The sequence below is a fragment of the Xiphophorus maculatus genome, chromosome 9, assembly GCF_002775205.1.
Source record: "Xiphophorus maculatus strain JP 163 A chromosome 9, X_maculatus-5.0-male, whole genome shotgun sequence".
NCBI lineage: Eukaryota > Metazoa > Chordata > Actinopteri > Cyprinodontiformes > Poeciliidae > Xiphophorus > Xiphophorus maculatus.
Window position 1 is genome coordinate 6,309,865 of NC_036451.1, and position 19,379 is coordinate 6,329,243.

General features: G+C 36.9%; 2 protein-coding genes across 2 annotated transcripts in view; both read left to right on the forward strand.

Annotated features, from left to right (window-relative positions):
• Positions 1-19,379, forward strand: part of rabgap1l (RAB GTPase activating protein 1 like) — a 116,870-nt gene that overhangs the window by 43,609 nt on the left and 53,882 nt on the right. The gene's annotated exons all lie outside the window — the stretch shown is intronic.
• gpr52 (G protein-coupled receptor 52) lies at positions 5,121-11,542 on the forward strand. The gene has a single exon (XM_023339057.1). The coding sequence runs from the start codon at positions 6,691-6,693 to the stop codon at positions 7,807-7,809; it is 1,119 nt and encodes a 372-aa protein (XP_023194825.1). The 5' UTR covers positions 5,121-6,690; the 3' UTR covers positions 7,810-11,542.

The window sequence follows — 19,379 nt, forward strand, 5'->3', positions numbered from 1 at the left end:
ACCGTACAAGGACGCAAACAAAAACCATGCTTATTGCAACTGGTTTGCAAAATCTTCTTCCAGGATTCCCAGGTTTGGTTTGAGTCCCATTTCTGTCTCCAAAGGCTGCTTGTCTGGGGGAGGAAATGTTAGGAGAGACTGATGAACCAGTTAGAAGCAGCCTGGGTCCTGATCCAACAGTTGCTTCTACACAAGTTCTTTATACTTAGAGAGACATCTTAATCACTGTAGCCAGTATGTTGTCACATTAGTTGTTTTCTAAACTGTGTAATCAGTCTATTCAATAAATGAAACAAAAATATATTTAAATTTTTAAATTACAAAAAAAAATCCAGTTTCGAATTTAAAAAAAAAGACACATTTCTATAAAAAATTAAAACTGTTCTGACCACAGCATGGTTCTGCTAAAACATTTAAAAACGTATTTTGTGTTGATGAAAATTCAAGACATGCTTCACCACAATGTACAGCTAATCTTGCAACAATGTAATCTGTCATACTTCTAAATTGCAGTAAAATTTCATCCTTGCTCATAGGTCATATTTTCTTTCTTTAGCATCCTCTAAAATCAATGTGGTACGGTAACTCCCCATGCAGATATTCACAAACATGCTGTTTGTACATCTATCTGACCTTGTGGATTGCAGAAAAAGTTAATGCTCATTTTATGGCGGTTAGAAACATGCAGCGTAAGCAGTGTCTGAAGGTCCTCAGTGCCAGCGTTTTGACATTGACACTCTTTAGGCGAATCTATAGTTGGACTCTGCTCATGTTTATATATAAGCATTGTTACCCTGACATGGGTGTGTCCTCAACAAATCGAACTCGCCTTCTCAGTCATGAATGGGGAGAAAAATACAGTTTTAAATGTCCAATGTCTTGTCAATCACATCTTCTTATATAAGTACACATAACCTCCTCTATAGCTAATCCCCATGCTGGTATCTGAAGGGACCAGCTGCAAAGCAGCTCCACAGCTCAGCAACACTGTTTCCATTATGGCCTCTTTGCAAAATAAGTCTATTAACAGCACAACTGCTCTTCTAATTTCTGAATAACTCTTTACATGGCATCCCTCATGCTCCCATTCACATACACTATCTGAAATTAACTAAAATGACTTTTAAAGGCCAAGTGGCTAACTAATAAAAATAATACAACAAAATAAAACAAATACTTTAGAAGCATTTGTAAAAAATCATGTGATAACCTTGAAAGCAACAAAAATTAATCAACTTAATTTTTTTTTATTCAATGTGTCATTCCAGATTTACGCTGCTGTTAAAAAAGTCTTAGTGGTCTTACAGATTTTTGCTACTTTTGATTTTTTGTTACACTTATGTTTAAAAATTACAAAAATAACCGGATCAAAAAAGGTTTAAATAACAGCTTAATTTATTATAGGGAAACGTGTAAGATAGTGGTTGCCAACTGTGGTGGCAGTGATCAAGCACAATATAGGACAACTTTTTTCAGAATTACTTAAATTCAAGCACAGCAAGAGGAAAAGTAACTATATAGGAGAGGCAAATACTTTTCATAGGTTTATTTAAAGAAGTTAATAAAACAGCCTTACATGATATTTGTTATGACTGTAAATGTGCTGCAGTACAGTGATGAATTCATTCACTGTGGGTAAATTAGCATAGCCTCTGAGCTCCTCTGACACGGTTATGACAGGTCCGATTAGGAAGATCCTGCCTCCAGCATCTTCTCTGGTCACAACATCTCTGTGTCTCAGTCTTATGCAGACTGTACTCTGACAGCTCTGGGAATATCGAGCTTTTTCATCCATAATACAGACCCACAAGAGCTTCTCTATTGTTGTAGACGTTAATAAAGACATTTCACTAATTGTTTACTCAAACCTCTGTCCTTAGTTTTTTTTTCATGATACAGCATTTTGTTATTTAATCATTTGTATAAACTTAATCAGATTTTATAAAACATTTGCTTAAACACTTGGTGTACCGTAATATAATAAGGAATATAATATATTGGATTTGAATATGCATGAAAATTATGAGTGTAATTTATTAATTGGTGCATCAAAAACTCTCTAAAAGGAGAGCTAAGAATAGTATAGTTTTTCTGTATAAACTCATCCATTCAGTCATTATGCATTAATTCTTTACTACATCAGAATTTCCCTTAGCTTTATATTAATGTTTTCCTGTCCACATAGAATTGAAAATTATTACCAGCCTTATTTGGATGCAGATTTGGGAGATCATTAAAAAAATTGTGGCCTAAAATGGTTCCTGGCGGAACCCCCATTTCAATTTTACGATGACAAAATGTAACATTATCATTTACAACAGACTATTAAAGTTCCCTTAGGCATGATTCATATCATGAAACTAACTTCTCACTGTTAAGAGATTTTAAACAAGAGGACAAATATTTGCTGTAGTTTTCTGATGTGCTTTGAAGCCAAACACCCTCTAATTTAGATGTAAACTTCTCACTTATACGGAGCTGTTCAGTTGAGACTGAAATCAGCAGGTGCCCTGGGATGGATGGGGTTGGGATGCTGAGAAGCAGCGAAAGGTGAATCAGCTTCCACCTTCGTTTCCCAGTGGCCCTGCTGGCTTTGTTTTGGAGCAGAATGAATTATTAACGGTAGCCTTCTGGTCATGTTTTTCATCAGTGTCCACCACTAAAGGTAAAGATCACTGTGCTGAGAGATCCCCTTTGACTGGCTCTGTTCATAAAGAGTAGAACTGTTTACCTAAAAGTATTGTGGTTTTTCACACCATCACCTTTTTATTTTTAGCTTTCCTCTCTTCATCACAGCTTTCCTTTGTTTTTTTTTATAAGGTAGGTTGTCGAATTTCAACAGAAGTAACAGTTAATCTCATTACTGTCTTCCAGTGACAGTACCTGACTGCTGTGCTGTTTTCTATAACATACTATTTGAATTAATGCCTTAGGTTACTTGTTTAATAAAGAAAAGAAATGTTTTAAATAGACATCAAAAGAATATATTTGAATTTTTCCAATGATTGTATTTATGCTAAATTGTCACTGACGTCTTATAGATGCACAGGAAAGGTAAACTCTGAACTAAATCAGGAAACATGTTGTAGAGAGTCCAGCAAACTAAGTGATTTTGATCCGTTTTTATTTATTTTTTTCACCGCTTGTAGCCTGGGCGATTGAGTGGGCAGCACAAGCAAATCATTTTGGAGCACCACTCAAATTAATGTAATACTTTCATATTTTTGTAAGCTTCATTGCCTGGCCAATATAAAAATGGTCTGGTAAACTACTGGAGTAGACAAGCTTGTTTTTTATTGTTTATTATTTTAAAAGTTTCTGTAGAATGAAATAAAGGATGAATTCTTCGTTATGCTGTCACCTGCTTTTTTTTCTTCAGTTCTTGTAGAATGCCAAATAGACTAGTCCTCTAGGAATAGTTACCTTATAAGCAAGTTGTTTTTTTCTTTAAACTAAATATTTTAGAAATCAGTAAGTGTAATTATGAAGCAAAATGTTTTGATTTATGTTCTCTGCAATTGAAGGACCATTATACGCCATTGAACTCTGATTTTATGATCACTACTTCATTAAGTGATCTTTAAAATCTAGTTAGTCTCCAAAAATGGAAGAGTTAGACATTAATGTCTCACATTTTATGAAATGCAGTCCTATTTGGCTTTAATTTTAGGTTAAATCTATAAATGTCACTCAGTATACACTGGAAAGAGTTAATTAACAATATGCGTAAAAGCTTTGCAGTTTTAAGTTTTGTGCTAAATGGTCATTATTAAAGACGGTAGATGTTCACAGTGCTGTAAACATGAATGAAAAATTTAGTGGAAGAAAAACATTTAGATGATTTTATAGCAAGGTCTTTTAAGAGTTTGGGGAGATTTGCAAAACATGGGTTAAGGACTGAGCCTCTGAAATCAGACGGATCCTGAAAACTAGGCTAGAACTGGCTGTTTCCTTATCTTAAACATTTGTTCACAATATAGCTAATTTTAGCTTCTATATTGTTTTTTCATAGTGAATAGTGTAAATCACTAAAGGGTAAACTATCCTAGTGATAGCCTTTATGCTAATGTTAGCTTTGCAGCTAAAATTAGCATTTTAGCTAATTTTGATAAAAAGCTAAGCTTAACACACTGAATGAAGTGTGTTAATGTTAGTCAATATACTAGTGATAGTTCACATGTTAAGAGCAATTTAGCCAACATTACATTCTAGCTAATTTTGACCTAAAACCCAAGTGAACAGACTAAATGGAGTGAGTTGATGTAAGTTTATAGCACTCAACATGGACCTACGTTTTAATAGACCCCACATTATTGTGTTAAAAAAATATATACGTTTCAACTGGCTCTGTTCTGATTTATTAAGATGCACTTACATATTGTAATAATTAAAATGTAAATATTCCCAGTTAAGATTTGCTCTCCAGTCTGTAATGCCTTTTTTTCCTCCATCTGGCATGCTGCTTAGCCAATTTGCTGTCACTTGATCCTTTTTATCATCTGTCGGCCAGAGGACGCTCCCAACTGGCCAAAATGCCTGACAACTGTAACCAAGGGGCAGACATAACTGTGCTAAGGTTTGAGTTAAATGTACTGTGAATGAAGTAACCTAAAGGACCTACAGTCATGCTGGGATTTTGGTTAGATGACTCATGGATTAAAATGTGAGGATAGTTGAGGTTGGTCTTTGGATGGGTCTATTTCAGTATTTTTCACTACTGTATATTTTATGTTCTGTATATTAGAAAAAGTAAATAAAAATTGGAACCTGTTGGGCTGAAATAGAAAGGGGATGGAAAAAGAGGTGGAGTAAACGGGAGGGAAAAGGGGAGTGGGGGTAAGTTAATAGAAAATCGACTGCAAGAGAGATAAGTGATATGTAAATAGGAAATGTCTCTAAATTTACCCCTGGGGAAAAAAGCCAGTCTGAGAGATGGGATAATGTTTCAGGGAGCCTCAGGTGCAGCCAGGAGGGTAGGAAGAAGGGTGATCAGGGAGGAAGAGGGAGGGTTTTGTTTGGGTGTGTGTGTGTGGAAAGAGAGAGAGAGCGAAACTTGAGTGTGCGAGCTAGAGAGATTGTGTAGGGAGGGAGGGAAGTGTAAGCCAGTCGCAGCATCTCTCCTCACTGCACCAGGGCTGAGGGACTCCTCGTCCCCTCTCTTCCCTCGCTGCAGCTTTAACTCATCTCCATCAATGCAGTCATCCTTTTTTTATTTTGCTTGTTGCTTTGGATAACTGCGTTGCTTTTTCATTTTCCCTATTCCAGGATCAAAGGATTTATTTGTTGAAAAAAACAATCCCAAAACATGGATTGCCTTGTTTGACTGAGGCAAAAGGGGCTTTCTCCAAAAGCCAACGCTAAAAACCGGGACTCCAACTGGGACTTTCTTTTTGTTGGTTTGCTGCTACAGTGGATTCCCCCCCTTTTGTTGAACTTCCAGGATCTTGGTCAGAGTGAAAGACATGGACTTAAAGACAAAGGCATAGGATCCTGTACAGTTTTCGAGGAGTAATTAGAAAAGCCAAGGTTGCATCAAGCACTTGTGGAGAAAGTATTATGTCAGGAACAAGTTTATGGGATAATTGAAAGGTGCACTAATTGATTCTGAGACCCCTCTCTGCAAGTGTGGCCATAGGGATTTCTGAGGAGTGGAAGTGAGTGGAGCTCTGAGTTTGTCAGCTGGCCTCTCCTTACTCCTAGAGTGTCCTTTCACCCAACCCCATGGGATTCTGACATTTAACCCGTCTATCAGATCCTGCATGTTTTTGCATTTTGTTTTGTTTGTGCAACTTGCAGTCCAGTAACTCTGAGAGGCAAGCTCATACTTTTGGATTTAAGCCTTTTCTGTTTGACGGAGACATTTTGACACGGTTTGTTTGACCAAATTCTAGTAATGCCTTATAAACAGATTCTCCCCCCACTGCCGTATGCACTGAAAGAGCTGTGACATTATCTGCTGTGGACATCCCGCTGTTATTGTAGCCTGTGTCTGTGTTTTGATTCGGACAATAGCTGGGCATACATGGGCTCCAGACGCTGACAAAATAAGGGAAGCCTCCTCTATTATTCACCACAAATTGGAACTTTGAATTAAACTGAAGAGCCAATCCTTAATCTTTATAACAATCTAAGCTTTTTTTTTTTGTTTGGGAGAGTATCTGCTGGAGGAAGCATACTCTCAGTTTTGTCCCGTAACCTTGTGTGGTTTCCTTCTTCACATCTTCTGTGCTCTCTGCCCCTGTGGTGATGACTTAAAATCCCCAGCCTCCTGGTGGCAACTCTCATTAAAATCATGCGATGAGGCCACAGATCGGGGCTCCAAACCAGCAGGGAAACTCGCCTCAGGGATCGATGCTGGTAGCGGGACTAATTCTACTTCACTTTTGGTTGAATCATTTTTTCTATTCCACCAACTGCCATCACCAGCCATGCTCAATTTGAAAGAAGAGAGAAACAAGTTGCCATGCTGTTTCAGAGACCGTACTGAATTTCCTCCAGTCACCGTTCACTTGATTGAGACCCAGCGATGTGAGGGTATGCTGAGCAAAAGCACAGGTGTGCTTGAGAGAATAATACGCTTTTTGAACTGAGGGGTGGTGAAAAACCAGAGGGACACAGACAGATCTCCAGTTTCAAGTCAGTTTGCTTATGGGTGGCATACGACAAATCTGACTCATCTACACCGAGAAAATGAACCACTCTGAACTGATAACACATCCTACGCTCACTGCCAACAGCAGCGATGGAGACATCTTTTCTGGCAGGGTCTCCAACCACTCCTGCCCTTTGGGATGGGGGTTGAAGGAAGGCGTGGAGGCCTGCATATTAGAGACTGTTGTCATCGTGCTTTTGACGGTCCTCATTATCGTCGGGAACCTGACGGTGATCTTCGTGTTTCACTGTGCCCCTCTGCTGCATCACTACACCACAAGCTACTTCATCCAGACGATGGCCTACGCTGACCTTCTGGTTGGTCTCAGTTGCCTTGTGCCCACATTGTCTCTGCTACACTACCCAGCAGGTGTCCAGGAACCAATTACGTGCCAGGTTTTCAGCTACGTCATCTCTGTTCTGAAGAGCGTCTCAATGGCCTGTTTGGCCTGCATCAGTGTGGATCGTTACCTAGCCATAACTAAACCACTATCGTACAACCAACTGGTGACGCCATGTCGACTACGAGGCTGCATCGCCATCATTTGGGTTTACTCCAGCCTGGTTTTCTTGCCCTCCTTCTTTGGTTGGGGTAAGCCAGGATATCATGGGGATATATTTGAATGGTGTGCTCACTCTTGGCCCACCTCGGCCATATTCACTGGCTTCGTGGTGTGCTTTCTTTATGCACCCGCCGCACTTGTTGTCTGTTATACCTATTACCATATCTTTCGCATTTGCCAACAACACAACAGGGAGATCAGCGAACGGAGGGCCCGGTTCCCCAGCCAGGAAATGGAACCCGGGGAGGGGAACGGCGGTGGGCATCACGGAGGGCACGGACCAGATCGACGCTACGCCATGGTGCTGTTCCGCATCACAAGTGTTTTCTATATGCTTTGGCTTCCTTACATAATCTACTTTCTTCTAGAGAGTTCCCACGTGTTAGATATCCCTGCCTTGTCATTCATCACCACCTGGCTAGCCATTAGCAACAGCTTCTGCAACTGTGTCATCTACAGTCTATCGAACAGTGTGTTTCGCTTGGGCATGCGCAGACTGTCACAGACTATGTGCTCTTTCAGCCACTGTGGTGCAGACGAAAGGGATTTTGGAGAGCCCAAGCCGAGAAAAAGAGCAAACTCATGCTCCATCTGAGTGACCGCTTTATTAATGGGGTTAAAATTCTCCTTAAAAAGTTCATTTTCAGTAGAAAATCTGGAAATGCCTTTCTGTTTTGTCTTGACTCGCTCAAAATAAAATGGTGACTGGGGTTTTCAAGGAGACAGATACAGTGTCTAGACCGAGAATATTAATGAGAGGTGGGCTCTCTGTGATGGATTTTATTATACCGCACCACAGAGGCTTACTCAGGCTTTTACATTATGTCAGGCCGAGTGCAAAATCAAAACGACAAACATCCCCAAAAATGAACAATTAAACATCCCATATCTAATTTTACCTTAATGCTTGTCAAACTTTTATTTATACTTGTGATTTTTAATCAAAGATTGTGTTTATTTAAATACAGTTTAAGGTCCCTCATTAACATTAGACATACTTAAAGACACAAACAGTGACCATGACAAGAGCAGCTGATAAATGTTAAAGTACATAATCATGACTGTTTTTTATTTATTCATCTTTTTATTTATTGAGGAAAATATAATTTTTCTAGTTATTTAGTTTGTTTTCCTTCAACCACTGATCTGACTGTTGAAATCAGCGCCTTAACAAAGGCATCAAGGCATTTGATTTATTTATTTTTAATGTGATTATTAGATATAAATGAAAGAAAGCATTTTTTTCAAAATGTAAGGACAGTCACCCAGATGTATCTTGTGTTTTTTGTGTGTTTTAGAGTGATGTGTTGAAGATGGTAGTGGATTTTAGTTTGGAGCAGCAAAGTGTGGGGGTTTAGATTAATGTAATCTGATGTACTTTGAAACTGCTGTAAGGATAAATCTCATCTGAAATTACATGCCCATTTGTGTAAATGTTCAAGGCTGCAGGAACACAGTCATAGGATGTAGATCTGTGCATTGAACAGTACTCTTTTATTCATTTTTGGTTTTTTATGTCTTATTTTTCTGATCTTTTACACTTTCTTCTTAATATTTCTTTTAATCATTGAAAGATGACACCAAGCCCTCACACAAAGGGTGGTGGAGTTGAAAATGAGATAGAACTCGCATCTACGTAATGAAGTGAAAGTGTTTTACAATTTTTAATCTGATACTGATAGTTTAAAAAAAAAAAACTAAAAAGAAAACTGTAGTTCTTTGCTTTAATTTTAATTACTTTTCCTATTTTGTCAAAGCCTGGCCAAAACATTTCACCTTCTTAAACCTTTTTTCATATTTTGTGATGCTACATCTATAAACTTGAGTGTAAATTATGGGAGGAACCAACACAAAGTGGTGGATAATGGAGGAAAATAAACATGAAACATGGTTTCCATTGTTGCATTCATTTTTATTCAGACTTCCTGAGTCGATATTTAATAGAGAAATAATTTGCCGTAATTAGAGCTGCAAATTTTTTAGAGTATGTCTCTACCAGTAGAGTCTGAAGTTCTGCTCCTTTGTCTTTGCAAAATAGCCCAAACTCAGTGAGGTTGATTAGAGAGTATCTCTCGACATAAATATTCAAGTCTGGCCAGTGACTCTTCACTGATTTCAGGTCTGTTCTTGCTGGTCCAATACATACGAAAGCGCCTCATTGTAAGTCTGGATGCAACTTAAGTTAACTGACCTTCTCTTAAATCTTTTCCTGCCTGAATTTGATTATATTTGTTTATTTGGCTCCATTCATCGAGTTATAAATTGCAAAAAGCTGTCCCCGCTAAAGAAAGGCATCCCCACAACATAGTGCTACTCCTACAATGTGTCATTGTTGATATGGTGTGCAGTCCAAGTTCATCCTTAGTCTTCTTCCTCATGTTTGCTGTTTGCTCTACATGGCTGATTGCAAACTTTAAGCAGAATATCTTATGGCGTTTCTTTAATTATTTATTTTCTATTTTCCATCCTGGCCAGATTGTCCACAAATATCCAACCTGAACATGTGGCTTTAAACCTCTGAATTTATTTGTATTCATACTCCTACATACTAATTAGGTGCCTTCTCATCCAGTTTGATTAAATCTGTAAGTATTCTGCTTATAAAATGAAAGAAAATGTATGCATTCTCGTTCATTGACTCTACAGCCATGCATTACCTTGTGTTGGTGTATCACATAATATCCCTAAAAAAATACATGGATGGATTTACGTGTAACATGTTAAAATCAATAAATGTTCATGGGTATGGAAGATTTTGTAAGGTATAGGAGGCATGCTTCAAAGTATGAAAGACAACATTCAGTTTTTATTCTCATCTGTTGGTTAAGAGCAAAAAATTCCAGTTTCAACCCTGATCAGCCGCTTCCTGGTAAAATATAATCAATGTTTCCAATAGGAGCTTTTCTCTATTGAAGTACCATACTCTCACAGCAATGTTTAAGCCTTAATATGTTAGGTACTTTTTGGGATTCTTTTTGTCTTTAATAAGAAAAGCAACAGAGGACATGTGTCCCTTTAGGATTGTGTTTCGCCCATTTGCTGTTCTTTGCAGCTTGCGCTGTGTTTTCCTTGTTTTAAAGCTGCTGATTGCATCATTGTATGTTAAAAAGCAGATTTCATTCAGACTTCTTAGGAGTTAGTGTGACTTTGTTTTTAAGACTGGATTTGGTAAATCGTAATGTGACTGGAAACGTTTGTTTCTTGTAGCTTAATGATCTACTGCCTTTATCTCTGTTTAAAATAATGAAAGGTGAATTCTGTGAAGCTACAAAATGTTTTTATCCAGCTTTCATGCACTACACATTGTTCTGCTTATGTGCCTAAAAAAAGGTTGTTTTGTAGGAAATGGATGTTTAGAAATGATAAACATGACATGCTGCGTTTTTAAACCACCCTGAACATATTCAAGGACCATTGGACTTTCTTTGCCATGACTTTGTGATAACTACAGTGACAACCACTGAAACTATGAGTTCCTTTTAATCTTTGATTTCTCTCTGTCCCTCTGTGGTAAATTTCCCCTTTGTAGCTATTCTGTCTGGTCTATATAAAGAATAACAAAGGGAAGAACCAACAAATACTAGCCTCATAATACGCTGTCATTTGACTTTAATGGGATGCGGGGTTTTTTTGTTTAGTTTTTTTTAGTTCTGTTGGATTTTAGGTTAAAATTAGGTCAGGTAGAGCAAATGTGCTGATCAGTCCTATGTAAACTTAATGATGTGATAAAATCTCATAAACAGAAAAGAAAAGTTTCTTTTAAAGTAAACTCATACAGTTCATTTGTTAACTAAATTGACTTTGTTTACTGAAATTGCAGATTATTCTTCATCTGGTATGATTTGTTTTGTTACAGGGTATGTCAAAGATTTCAAAAAGATACCCAAAAAAACAACAATAAGTTAATGTTTCTGTACGGCACTGAACAAACCACAGTGGTAGCAAGTCAAAAACTGTAACATGTTGTAAACAAGTCCTCTTGATTTCATGTGCATTGATAGGAACATTTGCACACAACTATAAAATAGAGGGTAATAGATATTTATTAAAGTGGTTTATAAATATTTACACAGTATACTGTATATGGGAATACTATATGTAAAGTGTGTGTAACTTGTTTTTACTCTGCTGTGATCCTCACTTTTCAAAAAGAGATAAAGCAAGGTATTTGTGCGTCTAATTGTGTTAAAACAACCTTATAGGCTGCTGCTGTTTTGAGTAGAAGGTGAGTTTGTTAAATTACACAATATATATTTTTTTATTTTGAAACTGTGTCAAAAAGACTATGGTTTTGCTGTTACTGCTGAACCAAATAAAAGTAAAAAAAATAGTTGACGTACACACTCTATGTTGTTGACGTTATTTGTTCATTTATTTTCAAAAGGAGCAGTTGTTGACATCTTTCTCCAAACATGAGAACAAGAATAATGTTTTTATTGTTGTTGTGTTTTATATCCAATAATGAGTATGAGACAATAGATACACATTTCATTGATTATGTAACAATCTTTTTTTTAATATGATTATTTGGAGTATCCTGCAGAACCTGCAGAACTGTTTGGACTGAGCAAGTCCTTCTCCACACCTCATCTCCATAGGGCATGCATTTTACCTACTGAGAGGAAACTGAGGGGATTAGCCCCCCAAGAAACACACAACAAATGCCAGAAGCCATGGTGAAAGCCTGGAAATTATTGTGATCGCAGTGGGTCGTTCATAAAGTAAAGAAATTTCAACTACATATTAATTATTGATTATTGAATTAAAGTAAATTGAGTCTATCAGTTGAAATTAAATTATTTTTTATTTCAAACAAATTATTTTTATTTCTAAATAATTGAATAAAATAATTGTCAGTTGTTCTTTAAAGGAGTGAGTAGTTGTGGAGAATTGCAATCTGCATGTAGCTTTGTATTTTTGCCTATTAAATGTGTCATATAGCATTGAAATTCTGTTCTGGATATCCAGTTCTTAGTAACATGTAAGAAAATGCAACTCAAGATTTAAAATTTCACCTTATTGCCGAATGAGTGATGAGTTTATGCTGCAATGTAGCGTCATCTTGGACATGTATGTCCTCTTCCAAACCATCATATCTTCTGTTGATATTTACTTTGTATGAGTTCGCTTTGTTCCTGGTTGTAGATTTGGCTATGAAATCCTTCAGATGAGCTTCTAAACCTTCAGAATGTAACTATCTTATAATTTTGTGAAGAAAGCTTTAAGAGGAGATGGTAAATAGTTCAAAGTAAAGAACTGAAACATCTTGGAAAGGATTTCCTTGAACTTGGAGACTAGCGCAAGAGTGGCACTGGTTGGATAGAGCTTTGAGAGAGTTGTAGCAAAATTAAGAGCTTTATTCTAGAAACAGTTAAAGAAAAAGAAAGCAAGAGATCCTCGTAATAACGCTCTAAAATGAAGAAATTAACAGTAAACAATTTACTTTGTCTTTTCTCATTCTTAGAATGTCACAGCATTTCAAGTGGATGGATTTTTACATAAAAGGACCGTTGTGTCTTTCACAGAATTTTGACCAATAAAACACCTTTAGTGTAAATTAGGCTATAGTCACACAACAGATCTTGATTCTCAATTCTGATTTTTATGTTATTTTATTTTATTTTTGCTGAAAGTTCTTATTTTGTGTGGTTTTTCATTCTCCTGAATGATGTGACTGCAGTGAGACTTCTGTGTGAACGGTTTACGTCCGCAAAGCAACCCGCATGCACAGAAGAAGAACGTTGATGTAACACAGCATCGCACTGTTTAAAGAAATAGCAATGGATGCAGATTGATTTCGTCTGCGGATTGATTTTAAAGTTTATTTAGCTGTGGGAGTCAACAGCATCATTGCAAGATCATAACATAAATGAAAATAAAAAAAGGAAGCACAACTAATACCAACAGCCTTTTGTGGAGCATTGACTGCAGTTTCTGCAGAGAAGTCTGTTTGGATATATAGTCAGAGCCAAGAGTGGTAGGATTATGATGTGATGCTCTTCAGTGACAAATATATTTTATATAAGTTCATAATCATAATTTATAGCCATTGTTTAACTCCAAATTTACTGCGTCTGCCTTTTTCTGGTGCAACATTATTATGCATGTGTCACATTGATGACATGAAAGTCGGATAAAATGTGACATGACGTTCAGACTGCAGACAGGAAGGCTACTTGTCCAACATCAATGTCTGATCTCACTAATGTGCTTCTTGAGAAATGGGAAAATAAAAACAAAATTAAAAAAACTCTTTTCCAGAAGAGTTAAAGCTCCTGTGGCAGCCACCATATCTCCACCCAGCCTAGAGTCGGCAGACATCATCTTTAACTCTCGGATTAAGCAATAGTCTTAATTGTTTTCTAGTATTTTGTGTTCCTGATAGAAAGTAGAAATTGTGACAAAATGACAGGATATGAATCATATTAAGTACAGTGAGAAAATGGTTAAGCCCAAGATTATTCATACCCCTGGCAGCGTTAGCTTTAAAGTAATCTTTTAATTTTATCAGCATGCTTCTTCTGACTGGAAGTAATATTAATGCTTTGATTTCTGCCTGGATTCTGACTGAGAATCTTTCTCCATCCATCCACATTCTTACAGATGTGACTTGACTATTAGGATTCATCATGGATGCTCGTTATCATTGTTGATATTAATGTTACTGTAGTTTTTTTTAACTGTAAAGAGCTATTTCATTTCCAGCTCTTCATAATCTGTTCCCTTCAGACTTAAAGTGAGATATTAGGCACAAGTCCAATGCTCAGTACAACTTTAATCCACAGAGATATTAAGACATTTTGAGAATCATGTAAAAGTTACTTTTACTGCTCTACATAACTACATAAAACAGATTTTTACTAATATAAAATGCTTGAGCCATTTCTCTGAGTTCAGAGATAAATCATTTTTGGAACAAAATCTGTGTTTTTATTTTTGTTTTTTTCCAACAGACAGCTTTGCAGTCACAGTTACCATTCAGCCAACCCAAAATGAGCAGCTCCCAGTCCAAGCCAACTCAGTATTCACAGCCAAGACTATATTAGGAATTCCCTTTCATTTCCACAAATGGCCTGCAATCGACTACGTTTTTCTTTCCCGTTCCATCCTGCCACTTCCCTCCTTCCGTCCCGATTGAGAAAGGACCACCTGACCCTCTGTTGAGGTGGGGGAATCATAATTGGAGAGGAAGCCAGATCCTGTCTCGGAGTGCTGATGGCGGAGCCTCGCGGCAGTCACCAAAAGCCTTTGATGGTGTAACGAGGACACACTCATACGCCCACTCTTCGACTCTCATGCATCTTGCATGACTCTTTGAGTATGTGGGCTGCAGACTGTGGTTTGATAGCTGACAGGTGTGTCCTTTACAGTCTTTAATAGCTCCAAACAACTTTTATAATAGAAGCTATTAAGACTCAGATAAGAATTTACTACTTTTTATTCTACTGGGGGCAATAATTTGTGAACTAAATATCAAATCATCCACTGGCTTGCAAAATGTTTCCTTCAACCTAATTATAGTTCTCAATCACAGACTTGAAAAGGTAATTTATTTTAAACTAAGTGTTAAAGTCTTGTGCAGGGGAGCATTCTCTTACAAAAGGATTCCAACGGGTTTAGTAACTTTTATATTGACAATTTTTTTGAGTTTTCTTTTTGTTTAAAGTAAATTCCCCACAAGTTAATGTTGTGGCAAAGACTGTTGTCTTCAGATTTGACTTTCAAATACAAGTGGAGGAAACAAAAAGACATTCAATGAACCAGGATCTTGAAAGGTTAAATAACATGGCACAATGTTAAAGTCTAATAATGCTGTTTTTAATTTTGGTTTTATTGCACAATTTATGGAACATGCAGCAAATATAATCTTTTCGGGGTTTAGACCCAGAGCATCGAGGGTCTAAACATTATGATGTTGTACCATGACATGATGAAATTTTTACTTCATCCTGTTGCTTAAAACTGGCATTGCTCTAAGATATTTGTCACCTATTTTATTATTATTTTTTTTTAATTTTCCAAATATTTGACCTGTCATGTTTTCTGTTATTGCATCTCTGGGTTCTTCTTGACATAGTTGTCAGGCGCATTTTGCACTTGCAAAAAGAGCGTAAGCAATTACTTAATAGTAGGTATCTGGACTATGTTTTGATCATGTTTGTCAAATATTTATAGCCACAGCACACAGCTTGATGCATTAATCTTTGATTTAACCAGTAGACGTACAATATGACAATGACCGAAACCTTCGTACGAAGATGTTGTAGTTGTAACATCGGTCACTCACGAGGTCGACCGCAGGCATTTATCCATCTTTTACATTGTTCCAGATTCCATTTGAGTTTTGGAAAAGGAATAAACTCTATTCCTCCCTCTAAATGCCTTGGGTAAAGCGTATCTTAAGTACATGTTCCGTTTAGCCATTTTTTCTGATTATTTTCCACCATATCTCTATGACTGCAGCATATTTCTAATGATAAACCTCAAGGTAAGGGGCGTTTACCTTGGGACAAATATTGACCGCTGATTGGTCAGTTGCTGACAAACCTGCTGGATTGATTGACAGGTGACATCATGTCAGTTGGCGTCCAGACTGAGAGCAGCACTTCCTCAAATTTCTGCTAGAGTATGTAACATTTTGACCTGCTCACCCACAGAGAAGTATAGCCAAAAAGAGCTGGCATTTTCAAAAATAACAAGTAGATAATGACCACATTTTATCTGCATTTTTTTCCTGCTAAAACTAACAATAGAAGCTAAGCTTGTATGGTGAGTCAGAGAGTTAGAGATGAAATAAAGGAGAGAAAATTGTGATGAGACCCTGTGATTCAGAGAACTGTGTTTCCACATTGATCTGTTCGGCCTGGAGCGGTTTGATAGATATCTTGTCTCTAATGGCTGCATGGGTGCAAAGCGCTCAGTGGTCAAAGTTGAACAAGTTTCAACTTCGACCTGAGCACAGCACCAGCTCCAACACACTGTAGGAGCTGCGCTCCACTTGCTCTTTGCTCAGCAGAGCTAGAACCATTGTTGCACGGCATTCAACTGAATGGGCTGCTTTTAAAGAGGTTAGTTGCATCTGACGGTGTCAGTGAGTTTTGGCAGACAGAGCTGCTGTTGGAGCAGAAAGTGACTCCTTCCAGCCGAGAGAGACGGAGGAGGTGGAATCAGCTGAGCAGAAATGGAGGCTGGTTCTATGAAAGTTAAACAGCAGAAACTTTCTGCTGGAAGTATGGAGACTGAGAGGTGTGCAGATCATACTTGTGAAAAATCTGGATTTCAATGGATCTTTTTAATAGTCACCTTAATAAAATAATGGCCTAAGTCATTTTTTGCCAAACATGATCATTGTTGCCTAAATTATCTTTTGGCAATAAAAAAGAGAGTGTTTTTTGTTCCTTCTTTTTTTGCCAGAATTACTTTTGACAACAAAAACATAACTTAGGCCATTATTTACAGAGCCCCCTTATGGGACACGGAGGATTTGTTTTTTCTTTTGCATTTCCTCGCAAAACTTTTGCGTTTCCTCTCAATACTTTTGCGTTCTCTCGCAATAATGTACCGATCAGTTCATACGGTATAATAATAAGGTAAGCATTTCTTACGTTGGCCATCACACTTCCTGCTATAATATGAAGTTCTCGTAAAGTTTTTCCATGCATGTCAATATCTGGTTATGAAATATCAAAAGTTTTATATCTTGTTCTTTAGGATAGAAATGCACCACAAACCTAAGATATGAACAAAAACTTTTCGTCTTAGTGTAGTTAATCATGCTTGTATCCTCCCTTTTCCCTTCTGTCTGCTACGCTACAGCTAGTTCACTACAACGAAGCGTACCATGAATGCTAAAGCTAGCTAGCAAGGCCACAGTTGACTGTGGATAACAGTAACTTTAACAATAAGTTGTTTCTCCACTATTAGAACATTTAGCAGACTGTTCACGAGGTTGATTGAAAGCATTAAAACCCTCCTTCTGGCTCTGATTGGTAATTTTTGTTATTTCAGACAGCAGTAGTAGCATTGAGAGAAGGTGGATGAGATCAGTCTTTTCACACATTATCTGTCTCATATTATACTTTCATAAAATGGTGACAATTTTAACAAATATGTCAAAAAACATATTTTTGTAAAAGTTACAAAGTATACTGCAGCTTTATTTAGTAAATTCATATCAATTTGATTATTAATGAAACAAATTTTTTGTTGGTTGCTTGCTCAATAGAAAGTATCAGGACTGGTTTTTGATAGCTCATATGAGAGATTGATTGATTTAATTGATTTAATGGCTTTATTATCTTTTAAGTGTAACTTACTGTTTCTCCACCATTAAGAATGAAATGACAAACAGAACGCTACTCATTCACCACTGATTGATTGGTTTAAATGAAACAAAGTAACACCAAATGACAAATTAAGTCACATAAGTAACATGGTTTTAAATTCTGTATGCAAATTTATGAATTTGTGTTTATTCCCTCTTGATCATGAAAGCAGAATTTGATGCTTGACAGACAGCCTGCAGTGTAGTTAGGAGTCTCAGTAGAGCGCGACGGGGGACTTGACATTATCTTAACAAGAGTCTCTTTTATTTTGTAAATGCCTCTTTGTCCCTAATTGCCCTGGTGATTGAACAGATATTGGTTCATTCTCCATTTTTAAACAGAAGCTCATCAAGGAGGAACAAGAACATTTACCTCCTCAAATATTGTATTTTGAAATGGATTGAACAGGAGATAAAATATCAGAAATGTGTGATTATTCAGTGTCCACCAGCTGCTTTTAGTCAGTACTTTTATTTCACCTTTTGGACTAACTATTGCCTTTGGTGGACTGATGTTCCATTAGAGGCCACTTACCTAAAATAAGAGCTTTCTCTTCCATTTCTTCTAAGTGCTTGACTCGTCCAAATTTGCCCTGATTTCATGTTATGCTCAACATCGAGTTCCTATTGAGTCAACAGTACATTACTGTTTTCATCGCAGCTGGAACAATCTTGCCAGCTGAGCATTAACACAAGGTTAATGTGTAGAACACATTAACCTTGTGTTCAACAATTCACTGTATGAAATTTTACAGGGTTAATCACATAACACCCCTTTGCTGAGCTTTTACTTTGAAATGGTTCTTATTAGTCATAATTAACCTTTTAGATTGCTTCTAACCTAAAACCTACAAATAAACAAAGGAAATCGTTGGTTAAGAGCATATAAACTTAGCACCAAAAATGAAAGAAGTTGGTGTTTTGGTTAATTTTTCTTTGGTTATAACAATACTTCTTGGAAATAAAACATATACTGTTGGAAAGTCTGATTCTTTCCATATTTGTAAATAAAATGCAATGGTGCAATAAATAAACAGTTTACATATCACAATTTTGGTCTTCACAGTTGATCAAAAAAGACAATCAAATTCAGCTCTCTAAAGTTCTAATATTGGGTTTTAATGTTTCTAACTACAGAATAGAGAAGGGCTTTAGCACTGGAAGCCTGCTGTACTTAGAGGTTTTTCAAAAAATGTTGGTATGAAAAGGTAAAAAACATCTTATTTCAACTCTCCTTTTAGTCTTCAGTTCTAACATTTCTAGAGGAAACCCCTTAAAGCATGTTGTCCACTTTTAAAATCCCCCATCTGTATATTCATTTTAGCTTCTTCTCTAACCAGAAACACATTCGAGGGCTTTACGTCCCTCCAATTGAACTACCTGGAAGTGCATGCTAATATCACAATGATTAAATGGTATCAGACTCAGAGCACTAAGATGCTCTTTGCACCAGTGAAACTGAACCAGAGAGCTAATGTCTTCTTGCAAAGTACATCTTTATTGCAGAGTGAGCACTCTTTGAATAGCTGATGCTTGGTTTCACATTCATTGTCAGATTTTTAATCTGGTTTAAGTGAAGGAAAGGTTAATGCCACCATGTTAATTTTCTGTTTAAGGGTGTTGGCTGGGAATCCTGTACACCATAAATATTACAGGCCCTCATAAATATAGTAATACAACAGGAAGCAGCTCTCCCCTGCATTAAAGTCTATATGGCCACAATGCTAACGTTAAGAAAATTAAGAAAACATGTTTTTAAGTGGATAAAATACATAAAAACTGTATTCTAATATAATTTCCAACTCAAATATTACCTTAAATACATTGAGTTATTATTATTT

Excerpts from the sequence above, each read along its gene's own strand:
- gpr52 (XM_023339057.1), top strand. The coding sequence starts at position 6,691 with ATGAACCACTCTGAACTGATAACACATCCTACGCTCACTGCCAACAGC.